The sequence below is a fragment of the Eufriesea mexicana genome, unplaced genomic scaffold (genome assembly GCF_001483705.2).
Source record: "Eufriesea mexicana isolate 0111107269 unplaced genomic scaffold, ASM148370v2 scaffold10620, whole genome shotgun sequence".
NCBI classification, from domain to species: domain Eukaryota; kingdom Metazoa; phylum Arthropoda; class Insecta; order Hymenoptera; family Apidae; genus Eufriesea; species Eufriesea mexicana.
This window is the reverse complement of record NW_016918268.1, coordinates 114,672-137,343: the sequence shown is the minus strand read 5'-3', so window position 1 is coordinate 137,343 and position 22,672 is coordinate 114,672. Positions and strand designations below refer to the sequence as shown.

Sequence of the window (22,672 nt, the reverse complement as noted above, 5' to 3'; positions counted from 1 at the left end):
CGGCTTCTCCTTACTATGATTCGCGTGTCGCTCTTCTCTGTTTTTTTCTTTTTATTTTTTATAAAAATCACAGCACAGCACCAGCATTTTTACTTTAAAGCCCGCCCGATTCTCCTTCGAACGCGCCTCATTAAAACTGAGACGACGATTCCCCGCGCATTTCTCCGCCATTTTCATACGTACTCTTATTCCACGTATTCTCTCCCTCTCCCTCCCTTCCCCTCTCACTCACTCTCTCACTCTCTCTCACATACGCACATGCACACACACGACACTACACATGCTCATGCACTCATTCTCGCTCTTTTTCCTTCGCTCATTCTGCCAAACGAATATCGCCGTTGTTATGTCGAATTAAAAAAACACGCCTTGCTCTCTTTTATTTTATTTGGCATTTGCAACACTACGCACAGCACGATAAAACTATTTTCGGATTCTTGGCAACGCGTTTTACCAATCGTTTGTACAACGCTTTTATCTCTTTTACCGACGGTACAATAATAAAATAATAGAACCGATAATGAATAATCGTAATAAAAGGTACAATAATAATCGTCACTGAACTAACGTTAGGTAGCCGCCAGGATACTATGCGCGTACGTATCACCGTGGCGCATATGTATGTGTATACGTATATTTACTTAATAGCTTTCTCCTTTTCTCGTTAATTAGTCTTATTCGTCTTGCTCATTAGGTCTCTCTCTCTCTCTCTCTCTCTCTCTCTCTCTCTCTCTCTCTCTCCCTCTTGCTTTCTTCCTTTTTCTCTTCACCTCTCTCTTACACGCCGACGCACGCGCACACTCATACCCATAACCATACCCATACCCATACGCACACGCTCTCGTTCTCGTTCTATCGTATTCGCGCAAATCTAACTACTATTATTTTTAGTAAACAAATAGCATTCTAGCGTATTCAATGTACAATCACTTATCGTCACGTTATCGTTATTTAGAATTATCGTGATTTTTTTTTTACGCTTATACTCCCCTATCCGACACGTATTTCGTTCGTGTTTATTTGATATTGTAACCGATATTCACATACTTTTTAATCGGTAGGTAATCAAATCGTTTAAAAAACGTGTCGTTCGCGAGTCACGTAATTTCTCTAGAAAAATCGTCGAGTCTGTGGTTTATCAATCTTCTTCTTTTTACAATAAAATACAACGATCTATAATTCCACCGTTATACACAAAGTTCTAGATCGAACATTCGTACGTACGCGTTATACACAACGAGTTACGGAAAATATGCGACGCAGACATATGCGTACAAGCACGCGCAGAAAAGTTTCCGTTTCTCATTCGCACATTCGCATCTCTATATAGTTTACTAAGTGCAATAAAAATGTTGCCTCAACGCGAATCGACGCGGCTCGAGGCACACGCTTCCTCGCTTTTTTTCGGAGAAAAATCGGGCAATTGGTTCGCGACACGACCGTATCAGCTTTCTTCGTCGTTCCTATGTGTACGAAGTGTACCAGTCAATTTTGCGGCCATTCTCAGCACAGTTAGTCTAACGCAACGAGATCTTGCCGCGCGCACGCTTCCCTCGAGTTTCGCACACTCTCTCCTCTTTCATTTCTTTCTTTCCTAGAGTTTATCGGTTTTTCGGGAACGTTTCTCCACTGATTCACCATCAGTCGATCAGATTTCGGAGGTGAAAGCACTTGGAACCGAATGTTTTCTCAAACTTCGAGTTCATCGGTGCACGCAATGCGTCGAATGGTCGCGAGTCGCGTTCTTTTCGCGTGATTCTCTTTCCTCCGTCACCGTTCATCGTAGCTCGCGCGAACAAAAGACATCGCACCAAACTTTCTCTACTTTCGATACTTTTATCCTAGTATGTCGTTATGTCGTTATGTCGTTACGTCGCGTCTGCATCACTGTCATTGTCGCCCTCATCGTCGCTGTCATCGATGCCGTCATGTTCGAAAACAGATGCGAGGATCACTACTGATTCAACGGCCAATATCATCGAGAAAACGATTGTATCGCGCGCACGCGCGCGAATCTCGTACAAACGTCTCGTATAGCTATAGGTTTTTTCGTTTAAAATGGAAGAATAAGGGTACGCGATCGTGAATTTTTCTCGCGTTTACATCTATCATATTTTCGAGATGAAATTTTGTCCAAATTTTCGCATAAATTGTGCGTAAAATCTGATTTTTCTGCATTATTCTCGTGGCACGCACGAAAGCCAAGTACATAGTTTTGAGTGCGTCATAGAAACCGAAAAATTGCTCATCGATGCTAGTCGCAAAAGATTCAAAGACGAATAGGGAAAAGACGCTGTAATTTCGGTTCAGCCAGTCATTTCGGTGTTCGGTTCGATCAACTTTCGAACAAGTCGCAGTAGGTCCCGAATGGATCTACTTAGTACCCTGAGGAAACCAACAGGGATCGCGTTAGGGTCGACGCGTCGTGATACGGTCTTCTTTCTCCTCTGAGCACCAAGTACGTTCGAAACGAAACAAAACGAATCGAAACGAAATAGCGATTTGGAAGGCGTGCGCGCTTTTCCACGAGGACGACGAAGACAAAGAGGAGGTGTGGATGGACAGCATGTCGACAGCGCGTCATCGTCAGCATCAGCGACAGCAACCACAGTGACGAAGATCACCCGATCCGAAATTTTCGACAAAGGTGATGTCAGGTGGCGATGGGCGATAAGGTTGATGTCAGATGACAGGCCTTAATAGGAAGATATGCTGCTGCTGCTGCTGCTGCTGTTGCTGCTGTTGTTGTTGATGTTGCTGAAGCTGTTGCTGCTGCTGTTGGCGAGTTGGCAAGCCGATACAGGTTGGTAGACTCTCTGACGGAGTATCTGGTCGCGTTAACGAAGAAGAGGTAGCAGTCTCGAATTAGCAGTATTCTCAAGACGATCCTAAGGTTGCCTGCCAGCGGTGGCAGAGTGCGGATGTCCTGCGGCGGTCGCGCCGCTGACCGGTGGATGATGAGGCGTGTGATGATTTTGTGCGGAGGTGGGTCCGGTCGTTCCGGCAGCTAGTACGGGACCGGGGGCCGCGGGTCACTTGGGCGGGAATGGCGAGATCACCGATGCGGCTACCGCGGCGGCCTGCTGACTCGCCAGCATCGCCGCTGCAACACACACACACACAGATACCGAGGTCCATTAATTTCTTTCCTCTCGAAAAACGTCCGTCGACCGACCGACCGACCGACCGAACGTGATCCAGGATCAACCGAATCACGCGCCGCGGATAACGTACGAATTTGGCAGAATGAAATGATAATCGAATAGAAACGAATCTAGAAACGATTTCACCCTCGCTTTACGGTAACTTTAAACTTTTACCTCTTAACCCCTTTCACACTCGTTTTCACTTCTTTTTGCCCCTTCCTTTCATTTTCGATTTCTTTTCGTCCACGTGTTTCGCGGTCCTTGACCGGATGACGACGATGAAATTCGTATTGTGATAACGTTTTCGGTGATTTCGCGTCACTCCACAGCCCAAGTACAGCGAGCGAGCAATCACCGAAGAAAAATAGGTTAGGAAAATGAATATAGGAATACGCGAAAAGAAAGTAAGCGAAAGTGAGCATAAGAAAGGGCAGGGAACGAAAGAAGAAAACAGAACGGATGTGATATAGATGTATATAAAGAGAGACAGAGAGAAAGAGAGAGGAATGGCACGTTTCTTTTTGTCGGCGTTCAACGAACTTGACGCGCTTGGTTCGATCGTTTCCACGATGGTCACGGTTCTAGAGAGGAACGAATGCGAAGAAGGTTCTAACGAATGTGGGCAAAAAAAGAAAAAAGAAAAAAGAAAAAAGAAAAAAGAAAAAAGAAAAGAGAAAAAAGAAGAGAAGGAGAGAACGAAAGTACGTTGGTGCGAAAGGATCGGTTACTGTCGGTCAGTTCGCGCGCACCGCTTCGTTCTTCTTCGATGCTCGCAACGGGATTAAAATCGGTATAGGATTCAACGAAGCAGGTTGTTTCGAACATGGCCGATAGATTTTCGCAACGGATTACGCGTTTTCATCGGATACGCGCGGTCATTGATTATCACAGTCTGAGCTATACGTCCGTAACTACGTGTCCCGAGTATCTCGTGACTCGCGACGATTGAAGTAGCACGTGTCGTCGAGGAACGTCGTCGTGCTCGCTCGTTTGCCCCGGTCGTGCTCCAGCTAAACTATACGACGTTCGATTTACTCTCGTGCAAACCATTCAATTACTTATCCGCGTTTCGCGATAAACTAGTCGAACGCTAGTTGTATCCGATCGCGAAGCTCGTGAGATACATCGACGAACAAACATGCTAGAAATGGCTTTTCATCCCTCTTCGAACAATCAAGAGCGAGTCCATTTTTCCGTTCTTTCTTTCTACCTTTCTCTTCCTCCCTGTCGGATTGCTTGAATCGAAACGCGTTCGCATCTGTACGCACCGATATGGCGCGCTTCATTGTACGATCAGATTTCGAGCGATCTGACGCCGAGTTCCGGTTTACTCGCGCGAGAAATCGTTGGATCGCTCGATAGCCTAGTCTCCGAGCAGTGAAGTGAAAAGAAAGGATGATCGGGTGTTTAGGTGTACGTGTTTCCGAATGGTCGATTATCCAACGCAGGAGAAGCGAGAATCGAGGGTCGGGACAGGGCCGTGGTGATCGCGATCGTGGTCCAAGTCGTGATCGTGGTCATGGTCATGGTCGTGGTCGTGGTCATGGTTGTGGTCGTGGTCGTGGTTGTGGTCGTGGTCGTGGTCGTGGTCGTGGTCGTGGTCGTGGTCGACGGCGTTGACGACAGCGGCGGCGGTGACAGTGGTCGGTTCGGTTCGATTCGAACCGCGACTTATTGTCAGGGTCTGACGAGAGGCTTACCTCCGTAAGAGGCGGGATATTGTCCGGTCAAGAGGGGATAGCCTAGGCCAACGTGCGTGTGATGATGCGTATGCACGTGTCGCTGGGGCGGAGGTGATCTATTATCCTTGGTCAAGCTTCCGGTGCCAGCGTCGACCGGTGCTTGCTGCTGTTGCTGTGACTGTTGTCCTCCCGATTGACTCTGCTGTTTGCTTTGGGATTGCTGAGTCTGAGATTGCGGCGGACCCGGTCCAGCGACCGAACTAGGCGGTCCGCTCGGTGGTCGCGACGGCGTTGGGCCCGCGGACGACGGACTGGCCGAAGCTGCGGACGTTTTCGGGGTAGGTGACTTGAGCGCACGCTCCTGAAGTTCGTGTATCTTGTGCGCCGAATAATACTGATTGGCATGGTGTTGTAGCAGGTCGAGGGCCTTGCCACCGGGCGGTCTGCTCAAATCCTCCGGCGCGTGATACCTCGGCAATTGATGGAGATACGGATTACCGGAGTACGGTCCGGGAACCAGCATCGGGCTGAGTCCGCGATACACCGGATGACCAGGGTCGAATGGCAACGCGCCGTAATGCTGCGGCTGCATATAACCCGGATGAATATAGGCGTATTGCGAGGTGGGTGGCGGCGGTGGTCCTTGAGTTTCCATCGTTGGTTTCACGCCCTCTTGTTTGCTCTTCGAGTCCTCGTTTTTGCCCAAGTCTTGCGGTTTCTCCTGCTTCGGTTGATGCTTCGGACTCGGAGGTGGTGGCTTCGTCTGTTGACTCTGTTTGCTCGCCTCCTCTTTTCGTCTTTGATCGCCCGGGTAAAGGTAATACCTACGGTCGTCCTGCATCGGGCCTGGAGGTGGCGGCGGAGGTGCCGCCCTCTGACTCTGTCCGCTATGGTACACGTGATACGGACTCATCTGACTCTTCATCTCGATGCTCTCCTTCAGTATCTGATGGTTCTCGTGCTGCTTGTCCTTTAAGCTAGGCTGCTGTTGCTGCTGTTGCGACTGTGGCTCCTGCTTGATCTTTGCTTTCTGCTCGTGCATCTCTTGCTCCTGCACCTGCTGCTGTTGCTGCTGTTGCTGCTGCTGCTGCTGCTGCTGTGACACCGGCTGCGGCGGTTGATACGGATAACTTGGTGGCATGTAGCCGCCGTAACTGCCGTAATAGTGAGGCTGTTGCTGCGGCTGCGGCTGACGCTCTGCAGACTGGCCAACGACGGCATCTGCGGTATATTGAGCGGTTTCATCTCTTGCTTCGGAGTCAGGTCGCTCGGCTTCTGATCGACCGGTTTGCTCTCGGGAACGCTCGGAACGAGGTAGGGAGGTTGGCCGTAGTACGGGTACATGTTGAAATGAGCCGGTAAATGCGCGCTCGGAGCCGCTTTCCCGTCCTTCTCTTGGCTCTGCTTCGACTTGTCGGCTGGCTCGGCTTCGAGAACCGGTGCCGCGTCGTCGGATATATCCGAGTAGGCTGGACTCTGGACGTCTTCTCGCGCGGCGTCGACGATCGGTGTCTCCAACGGTGACGGATGCGGACTACCGCCCGGCGATTTTCTCGACTTCTTTTTGTATCCCTGAGGTTTCGACGACGTCCTCGGATCCTTATTCTTGTCTTGATCGGGCATCAGAGCCGCGGTCGGTTTAACCTTGAATTGCGGCATTTTTGCGTGCAACGACACGCTCTGATAGGGCTGCAAATGCGGTTGTACGCCTTGTCCCGGATGGCCGGGTTGCGAAGGAGGCGCGGCCTGCAATCCCGTCGCTTGCTGCGGTACTTGACCGCCCAGACCCTGAAGAGCCGGATGTTGACTCGCGATACCCTGCAATCCGGTCGGCTGTGGTTGTTGCTGTTGCTGTTGCTGCTGCTGCAATCCAGCTTGCTGTACCACGTGTGCCTGAGTCGGTTGGCCGAGTTGCGCCGATAAAGGATGCTGCACGGAGAGTTGATGAGCAGGGGGTAACTGCTGCTGTTGCTGCTGCTGAAGCGACGGCTGCAACTGTTGACTCGATTGAAGTTGCTGCGGCGGAGGCGGCGGCCCCTGCTGACCGGTTTGCAACGCTTGCTGACTTTGCAGATGGGGATTTTGTTGCGAGTGTTGCGACATTTGGGACGGTTGTGGCGGCTGAGGAATATTCAACGGAGCCGGAATGTTGGCGCTCGGGTGCGGCGACGGTACGGACCTCGGCGATTGACTGGCTCGAGGGCTCGGGCTCTGCGGAGACGTCGAGCCGCCCAACTGATTCGACTGACTCGATTGTTGCTGCTGTTGTTGCTGCTGCTGCACGGATTGCTGCTGCTGCTGCTGTTGTCTCGCAGAGGTCGGTATCGTCGACGGTGGCGCAGGTAAATCGTCTTGACCGAATCTCAGTACACCCGGTTTCACGATACTCTTACTTTCCCCGGCGTGCACGGAAACGGGTTGTTCTATACTCGGCGAGGCGACGCGCGGCGGAGGTGGCGGCGTCTCCGGCGGAAGTCCCGTCGTTTGCGGACTAGCTGGCCGGAGTGGCGTACCCTCGGGTTTGTCCGCTGGCGACTTGACCGGTGTCGCCGGACTCGGAGCCTCGATATTGCTCTCGTCGTTCTCGGACATGCTAGTGATACCTTCTTTGGTATCTTCGTCGTCGGCCGAGCCATGCGCGTGACTCTGGTGATACTTGAGCCCGTTTATGTGTTTGTACTTTTTGTTGCAATTTGGTTCCGGACACTCGAGCAATACAGGACTGGCCGGCGGTTAACCGCTCGGAGGTGTCGGCGGTGGAGCGCGTCTTTTGTTCTTGTCCTCCTCCTCGGGAGCTCGAGATTTCCGTTTCGCTCCTGGATCCGGTCGAGGTGGTACGAACGCCGCGGGACTCGGACTCGCCGCTGGGGAACCTTGCGCACCCCGACGACCTTTAGCGCCGCCGTTTCGCAATTTGCTGTGTACCGAACTCCTCGTTTCCGTGAAGTTGCTCAGGTCGTTACCCGGCGTTGCATTCGCCGCGGCTCTACCGCGTTTGCCCCGACCTTTTGGTGTCCTTGCGTCGAGGTCGCTGGTCGGCGAGTCGCAGAACCTAGGTGGCGCCCAATCGTGTCGAGTACAGTCTAACAACGTACCCACGTATGTCTTTCCTCGCCACGTCACGTTCACCACCAGTACACCTGCGAATAACGAGAACGCTAGGTTATCTCGGGATCCTTCGGATTCCGATACGCGGGCAACTCTAGGAACGAACATGGAAAAACTCACCTCCTTCCGTTTCGTGCCAAACGATGCCTTCGAGAGTGACCGATGTGCCGGGCTCGCAAGGTCCTAAACATTCCGGTTCGGTGATAGTCCCCACGCTGGTACCGACGCACACATCTGACATGTCCTGTAACGGCAACATCGTATTTAACGCTATATCGGTCTATCGATCGATCGATCGTTATCGACCGTTATACGCGCGAGATTGTTCTACCCGACGTAATCCTCGTGTAATCCCTGCCGACAACGCGAATTTCGCGGTTTTGCCCAAACGTTACGTCGCGACTGATCGATTTCGCAATTAACCCCTCTCGAACCCAGTGCACCGATGTTACGTAGTACATCGTTATCGATCCTTGGTCGTTGCCTATCTCTTCGCTTGTCGCTTCTTTTCCTTTCCTTAAAGAAATCTTTGCTCCATTTCTCTCGCGTTGGATTAACCTTTTCGAAAAATTTATCGGATTTATCGGATTTATACGCGTAGAACGCATCATCCGAGGCAACGTTTCTATCGAATATCGAAAAACGTAGAGATCGTCGCTTATCGCATACGCGAATTTCGAGCTATGCTATCGCAGATGTCACGGACCGAGTGCTTTTTCGAGTGCCTCTTCGAGTGTCGAAACGCGAGTCGTTTCCACAACGAGTACGAGCAATCATAGCGCGAGTCACGAAGAATCGTTCTTTTCACAAACGTACGAGACACGAAAGCAAACGTTGCAAACGTGGTAAATGTAACGACTATGCGTCGGTTTGTTTCGTATCTTGGCGAGATAAATCGCGATTGAAACAAACGAACGAGTCTCTGCACCTTACGAAGGTGCGCGCGTTCTTGCCGGTCTCACGGAGAGGAAAGCGGAATTTCGTGCCATGAGTGGTAAAAAACGGAAACAACGACACCGATACGATGCGATTCTATCGAAATTTCCTGTACCATTAGCCCAGTAAATCTTTCATCGTTCCTAACGAGAGAAGAGACCGAGGGGAGGAAGAAAAAAGAGAAAAAGAAAGAGAAGAGAGGAGAGAGAGAGAGAGAGAGAGAGAGAGAGAGAGAAAGGAGAGCGTGGAAAAAGCAGCGAACTCTTTAAAAACGAATTCGCAAAGTACGAGTAAGTTGCATTCTTTTCCATGTACAAGGGTCGTCTGCACGTGCAGCTGCAGTTGAAACGGGAATGTCGCACGTGTGCGACTCTACTCCGATAGCCGTATACCTCTCGGGGTCCAGGTTTCTCGTCACGCGACGCACTTCGCGCCGCATAATTTTCATCGCCATAACGATGACTTACGCTAACGGCGCTACTTTCCACGAGCAATCGATGCCCATTTTTATTAAGCTTCCATTCCATTTTACCGATCACGATCCCCGGACTCAGCGACGCGACGACTTTCGGTAAGGAAAGGTAGCAATGTCGGTTGGAATGGGCCAGTGTCGAAAGCCATTAGCGTCCGGTATTCCACGCAGATCGATATCGAATAATTTGGTCGTTGGTTAAATAACGACCGGACACGAACCCGCGGTTATAACGCCATAAGCAAACGACCACCTCTTCCTCTCTCGATCTCTTCTCTTCCACGTATATCCCTATCTATACCCACCGTTTATTCGTCTGCTTGTCCGACTGTCCGTTTAATCGTTACCTTCCTACCACCCTATCTCGATTAAAGCGAATATTTTTCTTCCCACTACCCGTCCCCTTCGTACCTCTCTCTCTCTCTCTCTTTATTACCACTCCAACGCGAAACGATACAACTGCTTATATTTCCGTTCTAATCTACGAATAGCTTCTCTTTGCGGATTACGACGGACGTTTATCCGCTGGTGTTAAATTGCTGAAAAGCAGTAATTAAACATGGCCAAGACGACTAGATTTTGACACGAGTTTCACCGAGAAATCAAGAAACGAACGCGGTAATAGACGCGCGGCTGGGTATAGGAAAGGAGGTAAGATCAACGTTGGCTGGCGCAATTACCGTTTCCGCGACACGGGGGAAACAGCGTTTCCCGCCTGACCTGAAAGCAACGTTTCGCCGCGGTCTTCGAGTTTAACGCGAAAATGCGATTTCGTTACTTTCTACGATCGTCTCGATTCGCGGCTGTAACGATCACGCAGGCTCGCGGGAGAAACGAAGCGAAACGAACTCGATAGGATGGTTACACGGGAATCTTCTCACCTGAACACTCTCTCGATCGAACGTTTAGCGCCCATTTCGGCCAGGTAGGGGGCCAAACGTTCCTCATGTCCGGTACAATCGACTATACGCGGCGATACGCGTAACATTTCGAAACATCGATTCATACCGTAATATTGATTCGCGTGTAGGGCTCTCGCGCCATCTGTCAGCAGGTCAGGACACGTTTCTTTGCGAGTCGACGACCAGCAACTTTCCGATTCACACGAACGGTTTTCCAAGCGTCGTCAACTAAACGGAGATTTCGACCAGCAACGAATTCCGAAGGAGAACTGCATCCGGACGAGCACGATCGATGAAGCGAAACTTGACGGTAACGAAAGGAATCGGGTCAGTTTGCGAGCACGATGCGATTAGAGAAAACGAAAAAACGGGAAAGCTGGGATCGAAGCGAGAAAAGCATATCGGACATACAACACTGGACCTCGTTGTTTCGTTGCCACTCGTCTTTGCCTCTCTCTCCCCCCCCCCTCTCTCCCCCCCTCTCTCTCTCTCTCTCCCTCTCTCTCTCTCAATATATATATATATATATGTGTGTGTATATATATATATATATTCATTCGCGTACTCTCGGGGGCGGAGACCGCAGAGTATTGATTTCACCCCCTTCGTGTACCCCCAGTCGTTTCCGTTCCCCAACCGAACAGTCCCACTACCTGGTCATCGGGGTCGAGACTCGAAATCGCGATAGCAGTAACAGCTCCGTCAGAAGACGACGATTCGTTCGAAACGATCACACGCATGGATCATCGCGACCGTGAAAAAGAATTCGACGATCTTGCAAGGGAAACTTGAAAACCGCGATCCATAAGATGGATCATGGAGCATTCCATCGAGAGCTCGTATTCGCTCGCGCGCGCGCATCGAAACGAAGAAGAACGCGGGAACGAGAGACGAGAATGAAAACAAAGGGGTAGAGAAAATTAAAGAGAACTTTGGAGAGAGTGAAAGAGAGAGAGAGAAAGAGCGAGAGAGAGAGAGAGAGAGAAAGAGAGAGGAAGAGGGAAGAAAAGAAGGGACGGGCGCGTGCGCGCGCTCGTTACGAATTCGTGACGAAGGGTTACCTTTGGTTCGGAAGCGGAAGTCTTCAGTTTCTTGGGAGGTGGAGGACTGGCTGCGGTATCCATGGCGTCGTCGGACGTCGTCGTGATCGGAGGTCCGGTACCGGGTACCGCGGCCAGTTTGGTCTGCTCGGGTTTGGCAGCCGGACCGGCGGCGGTCGCGCTAGCCGGACTCGGGGGTGGACACGGTACCGCGGCGGAGCTAGTCGGCGGACCGGGCCCTTGGGACACCGAGAATCCCGTCCGCGAGCTCGGCGGCGGTCCCTGACTCTGCTGAGGGGCGGTCGCGGCCGCCGGCGGTCCCTGAGATTGCGCGACCGCACCGGCCCCGGCCCCGGCTCCGATCCCGACTCCGGCCCCTACCAACCCTGGCCCGGATCCTGGACCCGATCCTGGCCCATTCGACGTCTGGCCCTGGCCGCCACCGGCGTTGCTGCCGCCACCGACGCCGTTGCCTCCGCTGGAACCACCGCCGCTACCGACGCCGACGCCGCTACCACCGCCGCCACCGCCACCACCGGCACCGCCGCCACCCGGCCTCGTGGTCCCGTTCATCTCCGACTTGCTTTGTTGTACCACCGCGTGATTGCTCTGCGGCTTCTCGTGCTTGTCCCGTGCTTTGTCCCGACGGTGTCCGCTCGAGCCCCTCTTCGACCCGGTGGTCGAAGAGGTCGCGTTCCCGGTTCCACCGGCGGAACCGGCCGAGTGGCTCGGTTTCGATTTGTTCGACGACGACGACTGACCACCGGTACCACTGCCACCACCAGCACCGTTACCACCACCGGTACCTCCGCCGCCGGCTCCGGGGCCGGCGACGCCACCAGTTCCACCGGTACCGACGCCACAACCGGCGGCACTACCGCTACCGACACCGCCACCGGTGCCGCCGCCAGCACCGCCACCGCCGCTACAACCACCACCACCACCGACACCACCACCACCACCACTACTGCCACCGACACCGACACCTGCACCACCGGCGGCGCCGGTCCCACCGGTTCCACCCGTCGCGCAGTCCGAGTTCTGAGCGTTCTGACCGACCACCGACGAGCCGATCGACGACGAGGAATTACCGCCTCCGGAGCCCGCGGACGAACCACTCGAGGCTATCGAACCGCCACCCCCGTTTCCACTCTCCTGAGACGACATCGTTCCGTTGATTTCGTTCGATTTCACGATTTCGTGTTTCGCCTCGCTGCTCTTCGTGCCCGGTTTCGTGCGTTTGATCTTCATTTTCAGTCCTTTGTCGACGGTGGCCGAGTGTTCAACGGCCATTTTGCCGGGATTACCAGGATTTCCGTGCGCGGCGTTAACGCTACTTACCACCGCGTTACTCTGTTTACTAGCCGACCCAGTTACGATGATACCGCCGGAACCGTTCACGTTCCCGGTACCGTTGCTACCGACGCTATTCGCAATGCTTCCGTTCCCGTTACCGGGACTGTTCGATCGTCCGTTCGAGTTCAGCACGCAGGCAGAAGTCACCGACGACAAGGTGGACGACGACGAAGCCGACGAGGTCGAACACGAGGACGAGGACGACGACGACGACGACGACGATGAAGAGGATGAAGACGACGACGACGACGACGACGACGATAATGACGAGGATAACGACGAAGAAGAAGATACGGAAGAGTTCGAAGACGACGACGACGAGGACGAGTTTGACGATTGACCGCAACCGTTGGGACTTGTCGTGGCGATCAAGTTGGACGAGTTCAATCCGTTCGTCGAGTTCTGCAGTTGATGATGATGGTGATGGTGATGATGATGATTCGCGTTATTCGATGCCGATGCTGCCGAGGCAGGCGTAGAAGCCATGCCTGTCCCTGAACTCAATTTCTCGTCCCTCGTCTTCTCAATGTCCGCATCAAGGTCGATTATCAAATCTCCTATTCCGATGTCCCATTCGTTGTCGTCGTACTCGAAGTTATTGGTCGCATTCGACGCGGCCGGATCCAGCTCATCGGTGTTCGCAGCCACCGTGCTTGTTTTAGGCTCGCGCTGTTGTCCCGATGACGACGACGACGACGACGACGACGATCTCTCTCGACCTTGATGATGATGATGGTGATGATGATGATAATGATGATAATGGTGATGATGATGGTGATGATGCTTATGCTCTCGATGATCTTTCGCCGCTAACCCGCGTTCCTGTTTTCTCGACGAGTGTCCACCTTTCGTCGCTACGCTCGTTTCTCCGTTCGTTACCGCCGCTGTCGTTCCTATCGACGACGACGGCGACAACGACGACGATGACGACAACGACGACGACGAGGACGACGACAATGACAACGACGACGACGAAACTGCTGTCGTTGTTGTCGCCGAAGATGTTGCCGCTGTTGCTGCTACTGCTACCCCTGTTGTTGTTGTTGTTGTTGTTGTTGTTGTAGTTGTTTCCGCCTCCTCCTCCTCCTCCTCCTCCTCCGCCTCCTCCGCCTCCTCCGACGTTACAGCCAACGATACGTCCGCCGTTGTGTTTACCGCCGCCGATGCCGCTAGCGCCGTTGCTACCGTTGCGATGTCCGTGATTGTTCCCGACGTTACCACCAACGAAACTGATGCCGCCGTTGTTGCTGCTGCTGCTGTTGTTGTTGTTGTTGTTGTTGTTGTTATTGTTGTTGTTGTTGCCGCACTCGATCGTACAACCGGTTTTTCCGTTGCTATCCACGTAGTTACCACCGTTGATACCGCCGCTGCTATCGTAGTTACCGCTACGATGACCAAGGTGATTATTGTTCTTATTCGTGTGGTGATTGTTGTTGTTGTTGTTGTGGTTGCTGGTGTTGTTGTTGTTATTGTTGCAACCGCCGCCGCTGTTTCCGTGGTGACTGTTCTTGATAGCGTTGTTCCTGCCTCCGTTGTTGTTACCGTTGCCACCGCTGTTGTTGTTGTTGTTATTGTTGCCGTTACCGATGCCGTAATTTACGCTATTGCCACCACCACCACCGATAAACGGAGATGGTCCTTTGCGGTTTACGTTAGGGAGGCGACCGCCTAGTGGCGTGGTCGCCATGCCCTTTGAAACGTTTCCCCGGTGCCCGCCAGCCTGATCACCAACTGCCCGCCTGTTCTCACCGATTCCAAACAATGGCACCACGCGCAACACGCGTCCGTTTTACCCCGACCACCGCCCACGAGACGCGCCACGTTCATCGAACACATCACTTATCGTCTCGCGGCTACCCTCCAACACCGATATTCCCGATACTTTGGATCCGCCTTCGCTCTTTTCCGATCTTTTCTCTCCTCTCCCGAGCTTTTCCTCCTTCTCTCCGCCTCCTCTTCCTTCTTTTCGCCCCTCTTTATCTCTATCTCTCTCTCTCTCTCTCTCTCTCTATCTCTCCCTCTTTTTTTCCCCCTCGAGACCTCTAATCAATCCTAATCCTTCTCTCGCGCTCTTTGCTTTGCCCTCCCAAAGTAACCGCCGCGGTTCCCTCTTTTACCCTTCTACCTCTCGTTCGCTCGCTCGCTCGTTCGCTCTCTCTCTCTTTCTTTCTTTCTTTCTCTCTCCCTCTCTCTCTCTCTCTCTCTCTCTCGATCGTTTCCTTACGCGGTCACGCGTCGCTTACCGGTTTCCACCAATTCCCGCGATCTCGTCACGGGAGACACGCGCCAATTTCTTTTCCCTCTTTTCGCCCTCTCCAACTGAATCTTTCTCCGGCTCGCGCTATTCTTTTCTTCTTTGCCTCCTCTGTCTGCTGCTTTTTCTTCTTCTTCTTCTTCTTCTTCTTCTTCTTCTTCTTCTTCTTCTTCTTCTTCTTACGACTCGCCGCTCTATTTCTCTCTCCCTCTCCTATCGTTGATTCCTTCTTTCTTACCCTTCCCTTTCTTTTCCCTTCTTTTTTTCACCACCTTAGTATTTCTCTTGATCTCGATAGCAACCGCTCACCTCGGTGATCCTCGACGTATCGCCTTCTCCCGTTGTCCGTTACTCGTCGTTGTCGTTATCGTTGTCGTCGTCGTCGTCGACCTGCGCTCTTACGTCCCTTTATCTCGCATGTCGCTTCGATGCTCTTCCGCTCCTCCTCTGTGTTTCCACACGGTATTTTTTCCCCGAGGATCGACTACTCTACTCGATTAGACGCTCCGGACGAATCTTCCTTTGATCCTCTTACGAAGCATGAACCCGCAACGTGATTTCTCTTTCCAACTTGCCGCTAAAACGGTGACCGTACTTCCATCGTTTGCCAAAATTTTGATCTGCAATGAAAAAACAAATAGGATTCTTTGAAGCGTGTACTCTCACGATGTCTGCATCGTTTCTTTCGCGGTTCCCTTCTCGCTCTCTCCCTGCGTCTATTTATCGCGCAGCTAGTCTCCGTTTCGACGTACCTTTCGAACAAACGTTTGGGAAATGGCCAATGATCGGTCCACGTACCGCTGAACGATAAAAAAACCGGTGAAAGGAAGCCATGAAAGAGACACAGCGATACGAACAGGCGAACGTCGCTGTTTCGGAAAGAACGGGATCGAAAAGAGATCGAGATGGAGGGAAGAGAAGGAAAAGGTACGGAGAGACGGCGTTAAAAGCGTTGAACGTCGGGCGAACGAATCGCGCGAACCCGTTTTATCATCTCGCTTTTCTACTCCTCCTCTTCCGCCTCCTCTCTCTACAGTCCGTGTTCCCATCGAGCGCCGTTGTCAACGTCGTTGCTCCTGATCGTCGTTCCATGCCCACAAATTGATATTCCCACTTAGAGAGGAATTCGTGTCAGGGAACGATTAATTTTACCGGCGGCATTTGGCGGTGATCCAATCACACCCCGGTACCCTCCGCCGTCCTTCGTCCCGTCGTCAATGTTGGCGACGCGATCAACCGCGTGAGAGTCGCAGAGGTATTCGTCAAGCCCCACCGCCTTCCTCCTACCACCCACTCCTTCTTCCGCGCGTCTTCTACTTTCTCCGTTTCCCGCGTATTAGCTTTACTTTACGACCGCCTTCTTACTCCAGTCGTGTCCTAATCTCGCACGGTAAACTCTGCTCTCTCCCGAGATTTTTACCAATTTACCCCAAACGCGAAAAACCGACGAAACGAAACGCCTCCGAACGCTGCGACGTTGGTCTTTCTTTCATTTTCGCAACCTCGTCAACCTACGCTTGCAAACTTTCAAATCTCGCGCTCGTCCATCCAACGTTGCAAACCATAGACGCGATTTCTTTCGCAGAACGAAACAGAATACGGTCTCTGCAGATTCAGCAGATTCAGCAGATTCAGCAGATTCAGCAGATTCTCGATCGCCAATTCGAGAGCGTCAGACAAAGTCATTCGTTGTTTACCGTACCCCAATCGTTAGTCGCGCTGGTCTTCCCTTATTCGGATATATACAACATATATACCCCCCACCGTCTCGCCGAAACTCGCTGCGAGCCCCACCACGGCAAACCCTTGTTCCTGCTACTCCGACTGTTCCCCAATCGCTTTGTCCCTTCCGAATCGCTAGCAACGATCCTTCTCTCCCTCGTACGACACAACGTTCATTCGAGTAACGGATAGAATGAATTGCGAACTGGTTTTCATTGAGTATCCAGGCAAGAGAGCCGATGGATCGTTCTCGTGCGCGTATCGTGTAACTTCCTCGTAAAAAGCGTGCGAGCTCGTTTACCTACGGTTTCAGCCGACGTTTCCACGCGCGTCTACACACGGTTCCAAGAGAATCGTTATTCGTCGCCAGACGTACGCTCCCATCGGTCCCCGACCGTTTCGTACCAAATTATTCTCCGTGCGACAAATTATACCACGCTTCGAGATACCTTTCTCCTTTCAACCAACCGTCCAACAGAGGTATTTCAGACGAAGGAAAGGAAACATAGATACAGGGGGAAGAGAGAGAGAGAGAGAGAGAGAGAGAGAGAGAGAGAAAGAGAGAGAGAGAGAGAGAGAAAGAGAGAGATAAAGGCAGAGAAAAAGTCACGATTAAAAGAGAAAAAAAAGGCGGCGAGATTGACCGGTGATTCGTCGAGATAACGCTACGCGATTCTCCATAGCGATATCCAACGATTTTAAATATAGTACTGTCAAAAACGGGTACTTTTCAGGCATACCGTTCGATTGCTCGACCATCGCGTTTCCCTAAATCCTCCATCCAACGCGACTGACCACGATTTCCCGATCACGATCGACCGACGACTCTTTTTCGTTACGACACTCTCCCGTAAAACGACCAGTACTACTCTCGATCTCTTCCGCCTCGCGTTTTGACGGAACGACGAAAGGACGCGAAAGATCGTTAGACCGACGACGATGGCAACGGCGATGGCCGTTAGAATCGGATCCTTTCCACTCCATACTCCGAATCGTTTGGAACCAGTCTAACGCTTCCGTTAGATCACTCGCCGAGTGAACCGACGACGATAACTTCCGTCGAACGAGCATCGTCGACGTATCCCCTGACTGCATCGGCTTGACCGCCCGCTTCTCACTGAATCGACCGCTTCCCCTTCCCGATCCTACTCCTCGATACACTCCGCTGCCGACGGCGACGCTACACCGCACCATCGCCACACGGCCACTGCCACCGCCATACCGCCGCCGCTACCCAATAATCCCACCATTCCAATTACCCCGTTGCGAATTATCGCTACCATTGCATCTTCCATCGATCGCGTGTCATCGCGTAATCGATTTCACCGAATCTCCAATTATATTTCTTTATATACGCTCTCTATTCATACACTATCCATATACCGATCCACTCTTTTTCCCTTTTCCTCTTTCTTTTCCTCCTTTATCCACACGCGTTTGAGGCTCTTCGTTTCCGTGCGAAAACGAAAAAGCAAACACGCGGTCGTCGCGGAAATTAACCAACCGCGAATGCGCTGTAGAAGATACGTACAAACCGCGCGGTACCCGTGTTGGAAAACGGTGTTATTTATTTAGGGTAACGCGTTAGGTGACCGTAATAGCAACGGCAGCGGCAATGGCATCAAGTATACGATAAAAGAGACAAACATGCCCGAGTGGCATCTTGTAATCGGTTAGAAGGGAACTTTGAGATCATTGCGCTTACGTAATAAACCAGTTCCGCGACGCTATACGAGAAACGTTAACCGGCATACGTAATTCGTCAATAACGAGAAACACGATTCGAACAAAGTATATACCGTTAATATCGCATACCCGATGAAAAGGCAATTCCGACTTCTCGTCGATCCGTGTCCGCGAAAACCATTCGTTATCCGCCGATTGTGACCCGGAGTCTTTAAACGCGAGTAAAACACGACTACCCGTAATTATCAATTATAGCAAGATAGATAGCAAGTAGCGTACTCGTAAGTAGCGTCGAAAAGCGATTCCACGAATAAAGAAGACGAGGAAAAGAAAGAAAGAAACGGGAAACGGGAAACGAGAAACGGGCATTCCCCGCTAGATTATATTTGATTAGTGGGATTTTCGGACATTCCAACAGACAAGAGTTTCGCCATCGATGAAAATTTTCAAAGTATTTCGTTGGTCCAAGCTCGCTCGAGCCACGAAGGCACTGGTCCGGAGAAGGGAGTGGACGAAAGAAAGGTGAAAGAAAGGTGAAAGAAAGGTGAAAGAAACGGATCATACGCTTGGCGTTGCCACGCGTTCGGGACGAGATGACGATCGTCGATATAAATTAATCGGAGTGCTCGATAGAGTCGGCTGGAAAATGGCCGAACACGCCGGGATCGATGCGACTCGCACACACAGTTGACGTTTACCGGGGTGAATCGAAGCAAAGGGTTGGCAGAGAGGGAAGGACCGGCGACGCCAGCCCCGAACCGACCAACGGCGGCGAAGCGGGGTGCGCGATGGGCACACACAGGCCTCGATGAGTCGAGGTGAGACGAAACACGGAGAGAGCCATCGCGCTTTGCTCTATCAGTGAACTCGCTCGCTCCGAAACCCACTACCGCCAGCCAGCCAGCCAGCCAGCCAGCCAGCCAGCCAGCCAGCTAGCCACCCCTATATCCCATCCACCACCGCCGTAATCTTTCCCCGTAATCTTTCGCACAATCGCCCATCTTTTACTCCGCTCTTCTCTTTCCTTTCCCGCTTTTTACCTCCTTCAACCTCTTTCGTATCGAAAAAAGATTGGACGAGCAATTAAACTAAATCGTTCTCCTCGCAACGAGATTACCAATTCTCCGAGATAAAGAAATTTACGGTACGTTTTTATGCTCGTCATTGGACCTACGATGAATCATCATGTGGTACAGGTATACCCTACCCTTGTACCATACGAAACACGAAGCATCGACGATATCTCTCCTTCTCCTCGATTCTTTCATCGCGGGAATCGTTTCGTCTCGTCTACTCGTTTACTCGTTTACTCGTTTCTTCGTCGATAAATAAAATCGCGTCGCTAAAAGTTTGCTTAACGCGTCGTAGGAATATCGATAACGCGACATCGTTACGATAGTCGAAAATGTAAAATTGATATTTCAATCGTAGAAAAAGTACCGATTGACGTTTACCGTTGATAATCTCTCGCATAGAGTGGTGATAAAAAGCGACCGTTTTTCGATCGTCCGTACACGTCACGGGACAAACGCGAATCCTTATCGTTCCGGAGAACGACGTCGCTTAATTTAACGACTACACAGCTTTCGCTGTACACGTTTCAGCGACCGCTGCTGTTTCGCGTTAGTCTTGTTTTACGATCGATTTGTCGCATTTATGCTTCCATAGGAAGAAACATCGAATTCTTGTCCTCCCTTCCGTAACACGTACGAGTTTGTCCATATCCTTCCGCTGATATTCCCATTTCAACCTTTCCCTGTTTTCTTCGTTACATCCAATACCGATCGAATAACAATTCCCTTACATACACGATCCTTTCCAACGAGCATAGAAGAACTCCCAATTACCTGCAACGCGACGAAAATGAAATATCGCGGCGATTTTACAACGACGAAGAATAGGATAAAGAAATAAAAGAGCGATAAGCGGATCAACTCGGTCCGATACGGATGAGTGGGATATTAGACATAAATAAAGAAAGGAAAGGAAAGGAAAGGAAAGATAAAATAGAAAGACGCGCTACCGTCGAGATTTATATACGCGATGCACGTGCATACGCGACGCGAATAACGTAGCTCGACTGGTTATACTTCGCAATTAGTACGTATGCGGTGATCGTGGAACACTGCGAGAGCTACGAACAGCCGCGTTGGCATCGCTGGCATATCTATACGAATTTCACTGCCATCGACGTTGTGCCACATGCTTTGCCACGCAACTTCCGTTCTACCGCCTACACTGCACCCTTCTTCCTTTATCTCTGCCTTCATACTAATTCGCCTGTTTCCTCCGCCGCTTCGTTTTCCATCGGGCCGTTTTATCGGGCATCGATGCGAACAAGGACGAGAAAAACGAACCGAGAAAATAAACCACGGATGATAACTTTAATACGATAACCACCGTGTTACGCGCGTTGCATGTATAAAATCAATCCGATAGAAACGAATCCAACGCGATAGCGTATAAACGATGTCGACGATAAAGCTACGCTAAAGAAAAACACGTTTCCACGAATGCTACACTACGTGGCCTAATCGTACGCGTAAGGTACGAGAAGAAGCTAAGGAGCAAAGGTAAAGGAGAAACGCGCAAAGATGATACCGTATCGTCTGAACGAAAAAAAGATATTACACGGTTAAAGAGAAAAACAAGGAGATGGCATCATACGTACGAGTAGTAAACGAGCATCTTTCTCTCTCGTTCCTTTCCTACACGTACGTGTACGTGTAGAAATGTAGGAAGGAACGGAGGATGGAAAAGGGGGGTAAAGGAGAAGAAACAACATCTCCTAACTCGCTTGCTCGCACGCACGCACGGTCGATCGTTCCTGCTGGCAGCCATTTTGTGCTTGCCCGTAGACCCGACATTCTACCCTGGCAAAGTATTGCCCGTGATTCGCTTTGCTCGCGTGTTTGTTTCCGCGATTACGCTTTTTCCGTTTACCAAACACAGCTCGGCGAATAGAGAGTACGCGAAAATACGTAATTCCTCCGATAAAACGAAATTTCTTCCACGCATCGTCGCGTCTAAACGATCAAACGTATCGCGCGTTAGGACAATTAGTTTCATACCAGATACCCTTCCGTAGTTCATCCAGTACAGTCTTTATCGAAACTTTGCTCATCGCCGTTTTCGCTTCGACGTACAACAATATTCTAATATTAAAAGCGGATGATTTCATCTAACAAAGGTTATCGTTAAAAACACCACGGTCATTTGATAACCGCACGTCTAAAGTTAACCGTTTAATCAATACCGAAGATTACACCAATGTACACATATTTCTCGCTAATTAAAACAAACTTTATACTTGTCATCGTTTCTCCATCGTTTATACGCGATAGGCTACCTCGTTATTTCGATAGAGACCGTGTGTGTGAAAGAGCGAGAGAGTGAGACCGTGAGGGGGGGCAGAGTATTTATCCTTATCGACGAAAGCCAGAAATTTGAATCGGATGGTAAAAATATCGCGGCAACTATCAAACGGCGATACATTATTCTAATTTCCGTAGCGATAATCGAGTAGAAAAAATAAAGTGAAACTTAAACAGCGATAAGCATGGTATAATGAATAATTCGATCTTTTAAATGAAGTGTACACGCTGTTTAAAACACATTCGCGGTTTTAAATGGATAGCATACGTGATTCGCTATCTCGTACTTTGCGCGACATCTTGTATTTACGAACGCGAGAAAACACGATCGACCGGTAACTCGTGTCGTACTTTCGTAATAAGGAAGAACTTTGAGAATGCAGCGTAAAGAAAGAAAGAGACGATGCGTGATTTCGACTGTGGCGAATCGTGTCGCGATGAACCGATCGGTCGTCCATTTTTTATTCCACGGCGATGACTCAAACCGCTCGTTAATGACACCTCGAGGTTAGCAACGATGTTGCCCCCCCCCGCCAACCATCACCGCCGCTAATTACTCTGCAACGATCTTCTAGTTACCTCACCTCTCTTCCTCTTTCTCTCTCTCACTTTCTCTTCATCACTCTCTATTTCCTTCCCCGTTTCGTATCGGTCAACTCGATGAATCGAAATAATATCGTTTTACTCCAAACCCGACTTTTACTCCGCTAAACGTTTGATGGACAACTATTACGAGGCAAATGGAAATAATTCTAACCAGCTTTTCCAGAAATAATACCACGAAACGGTTTGTAAAGCGATTGGTGTTTACACGAAAAACAACGCCACGGTCATACGTTATCGCATCGATCGATCGATCATCCGACGATCGATCTTGACGAAAACTATCGTTTCGAACGAACGTCTCGCCTTCGTGGAACGAGTGTCGCCGCCCTAGGTTTTCGATACCACAAACCAGATATACGTTAAATTCGTATTATTACGTAAAACAAAA

The 22,672-nt window shown here is 50.7% G+C and overlaps 2 protein-coding genes across 2 annotated transcripts; both read right to left on the bottom strand.

Moving 5' to 3' along the window:
* Positions 1 to 40: 40 nt before the first annotated feature.
* LOC108553489 (zinc finger protein 608) lies at positions 41 to 13,151 on the bottom strand. The gene is given in 5 exon segments (XM_017908397.1): positions 41 to 3,103; positions 4,847 to 6,022; positions 6,025 to 7,968; positions 8,057 to 8,180; positions 11,308 to 13,151. Coding segments are annotated over 5 exon segments (5,136 nt in total). The 5' UTR covers positions 13,129 to 13,151; the 3' UTR covers positions 41 to 3,032.
* A 39-nt stretch (positions 13,152 to 13,190) lies between these two features.
* On the bottom strand, positions 13,191 to 14,329 carry LOC108553483 (N66 matrix protein-like). Its single transcript, XM_017908389.1, has 3 exons — positions 13,950 to 14,329; positions 13,604 to 13,898; positions 13,191 to 13,199 (listed from the first exon to the last, which is right to left on the bottom strand). Exons 1-3 carry the CDS (start codon positions 14,327 to 14,329, stop codon positions 13,191 to 13,193), a joined length of 684 nt encoding a protein of 227 aa, XP_017763878.1.
* Between the last annotated feature and the right edge of the window lie 8,343 nt (positions 14,330 to 22,672).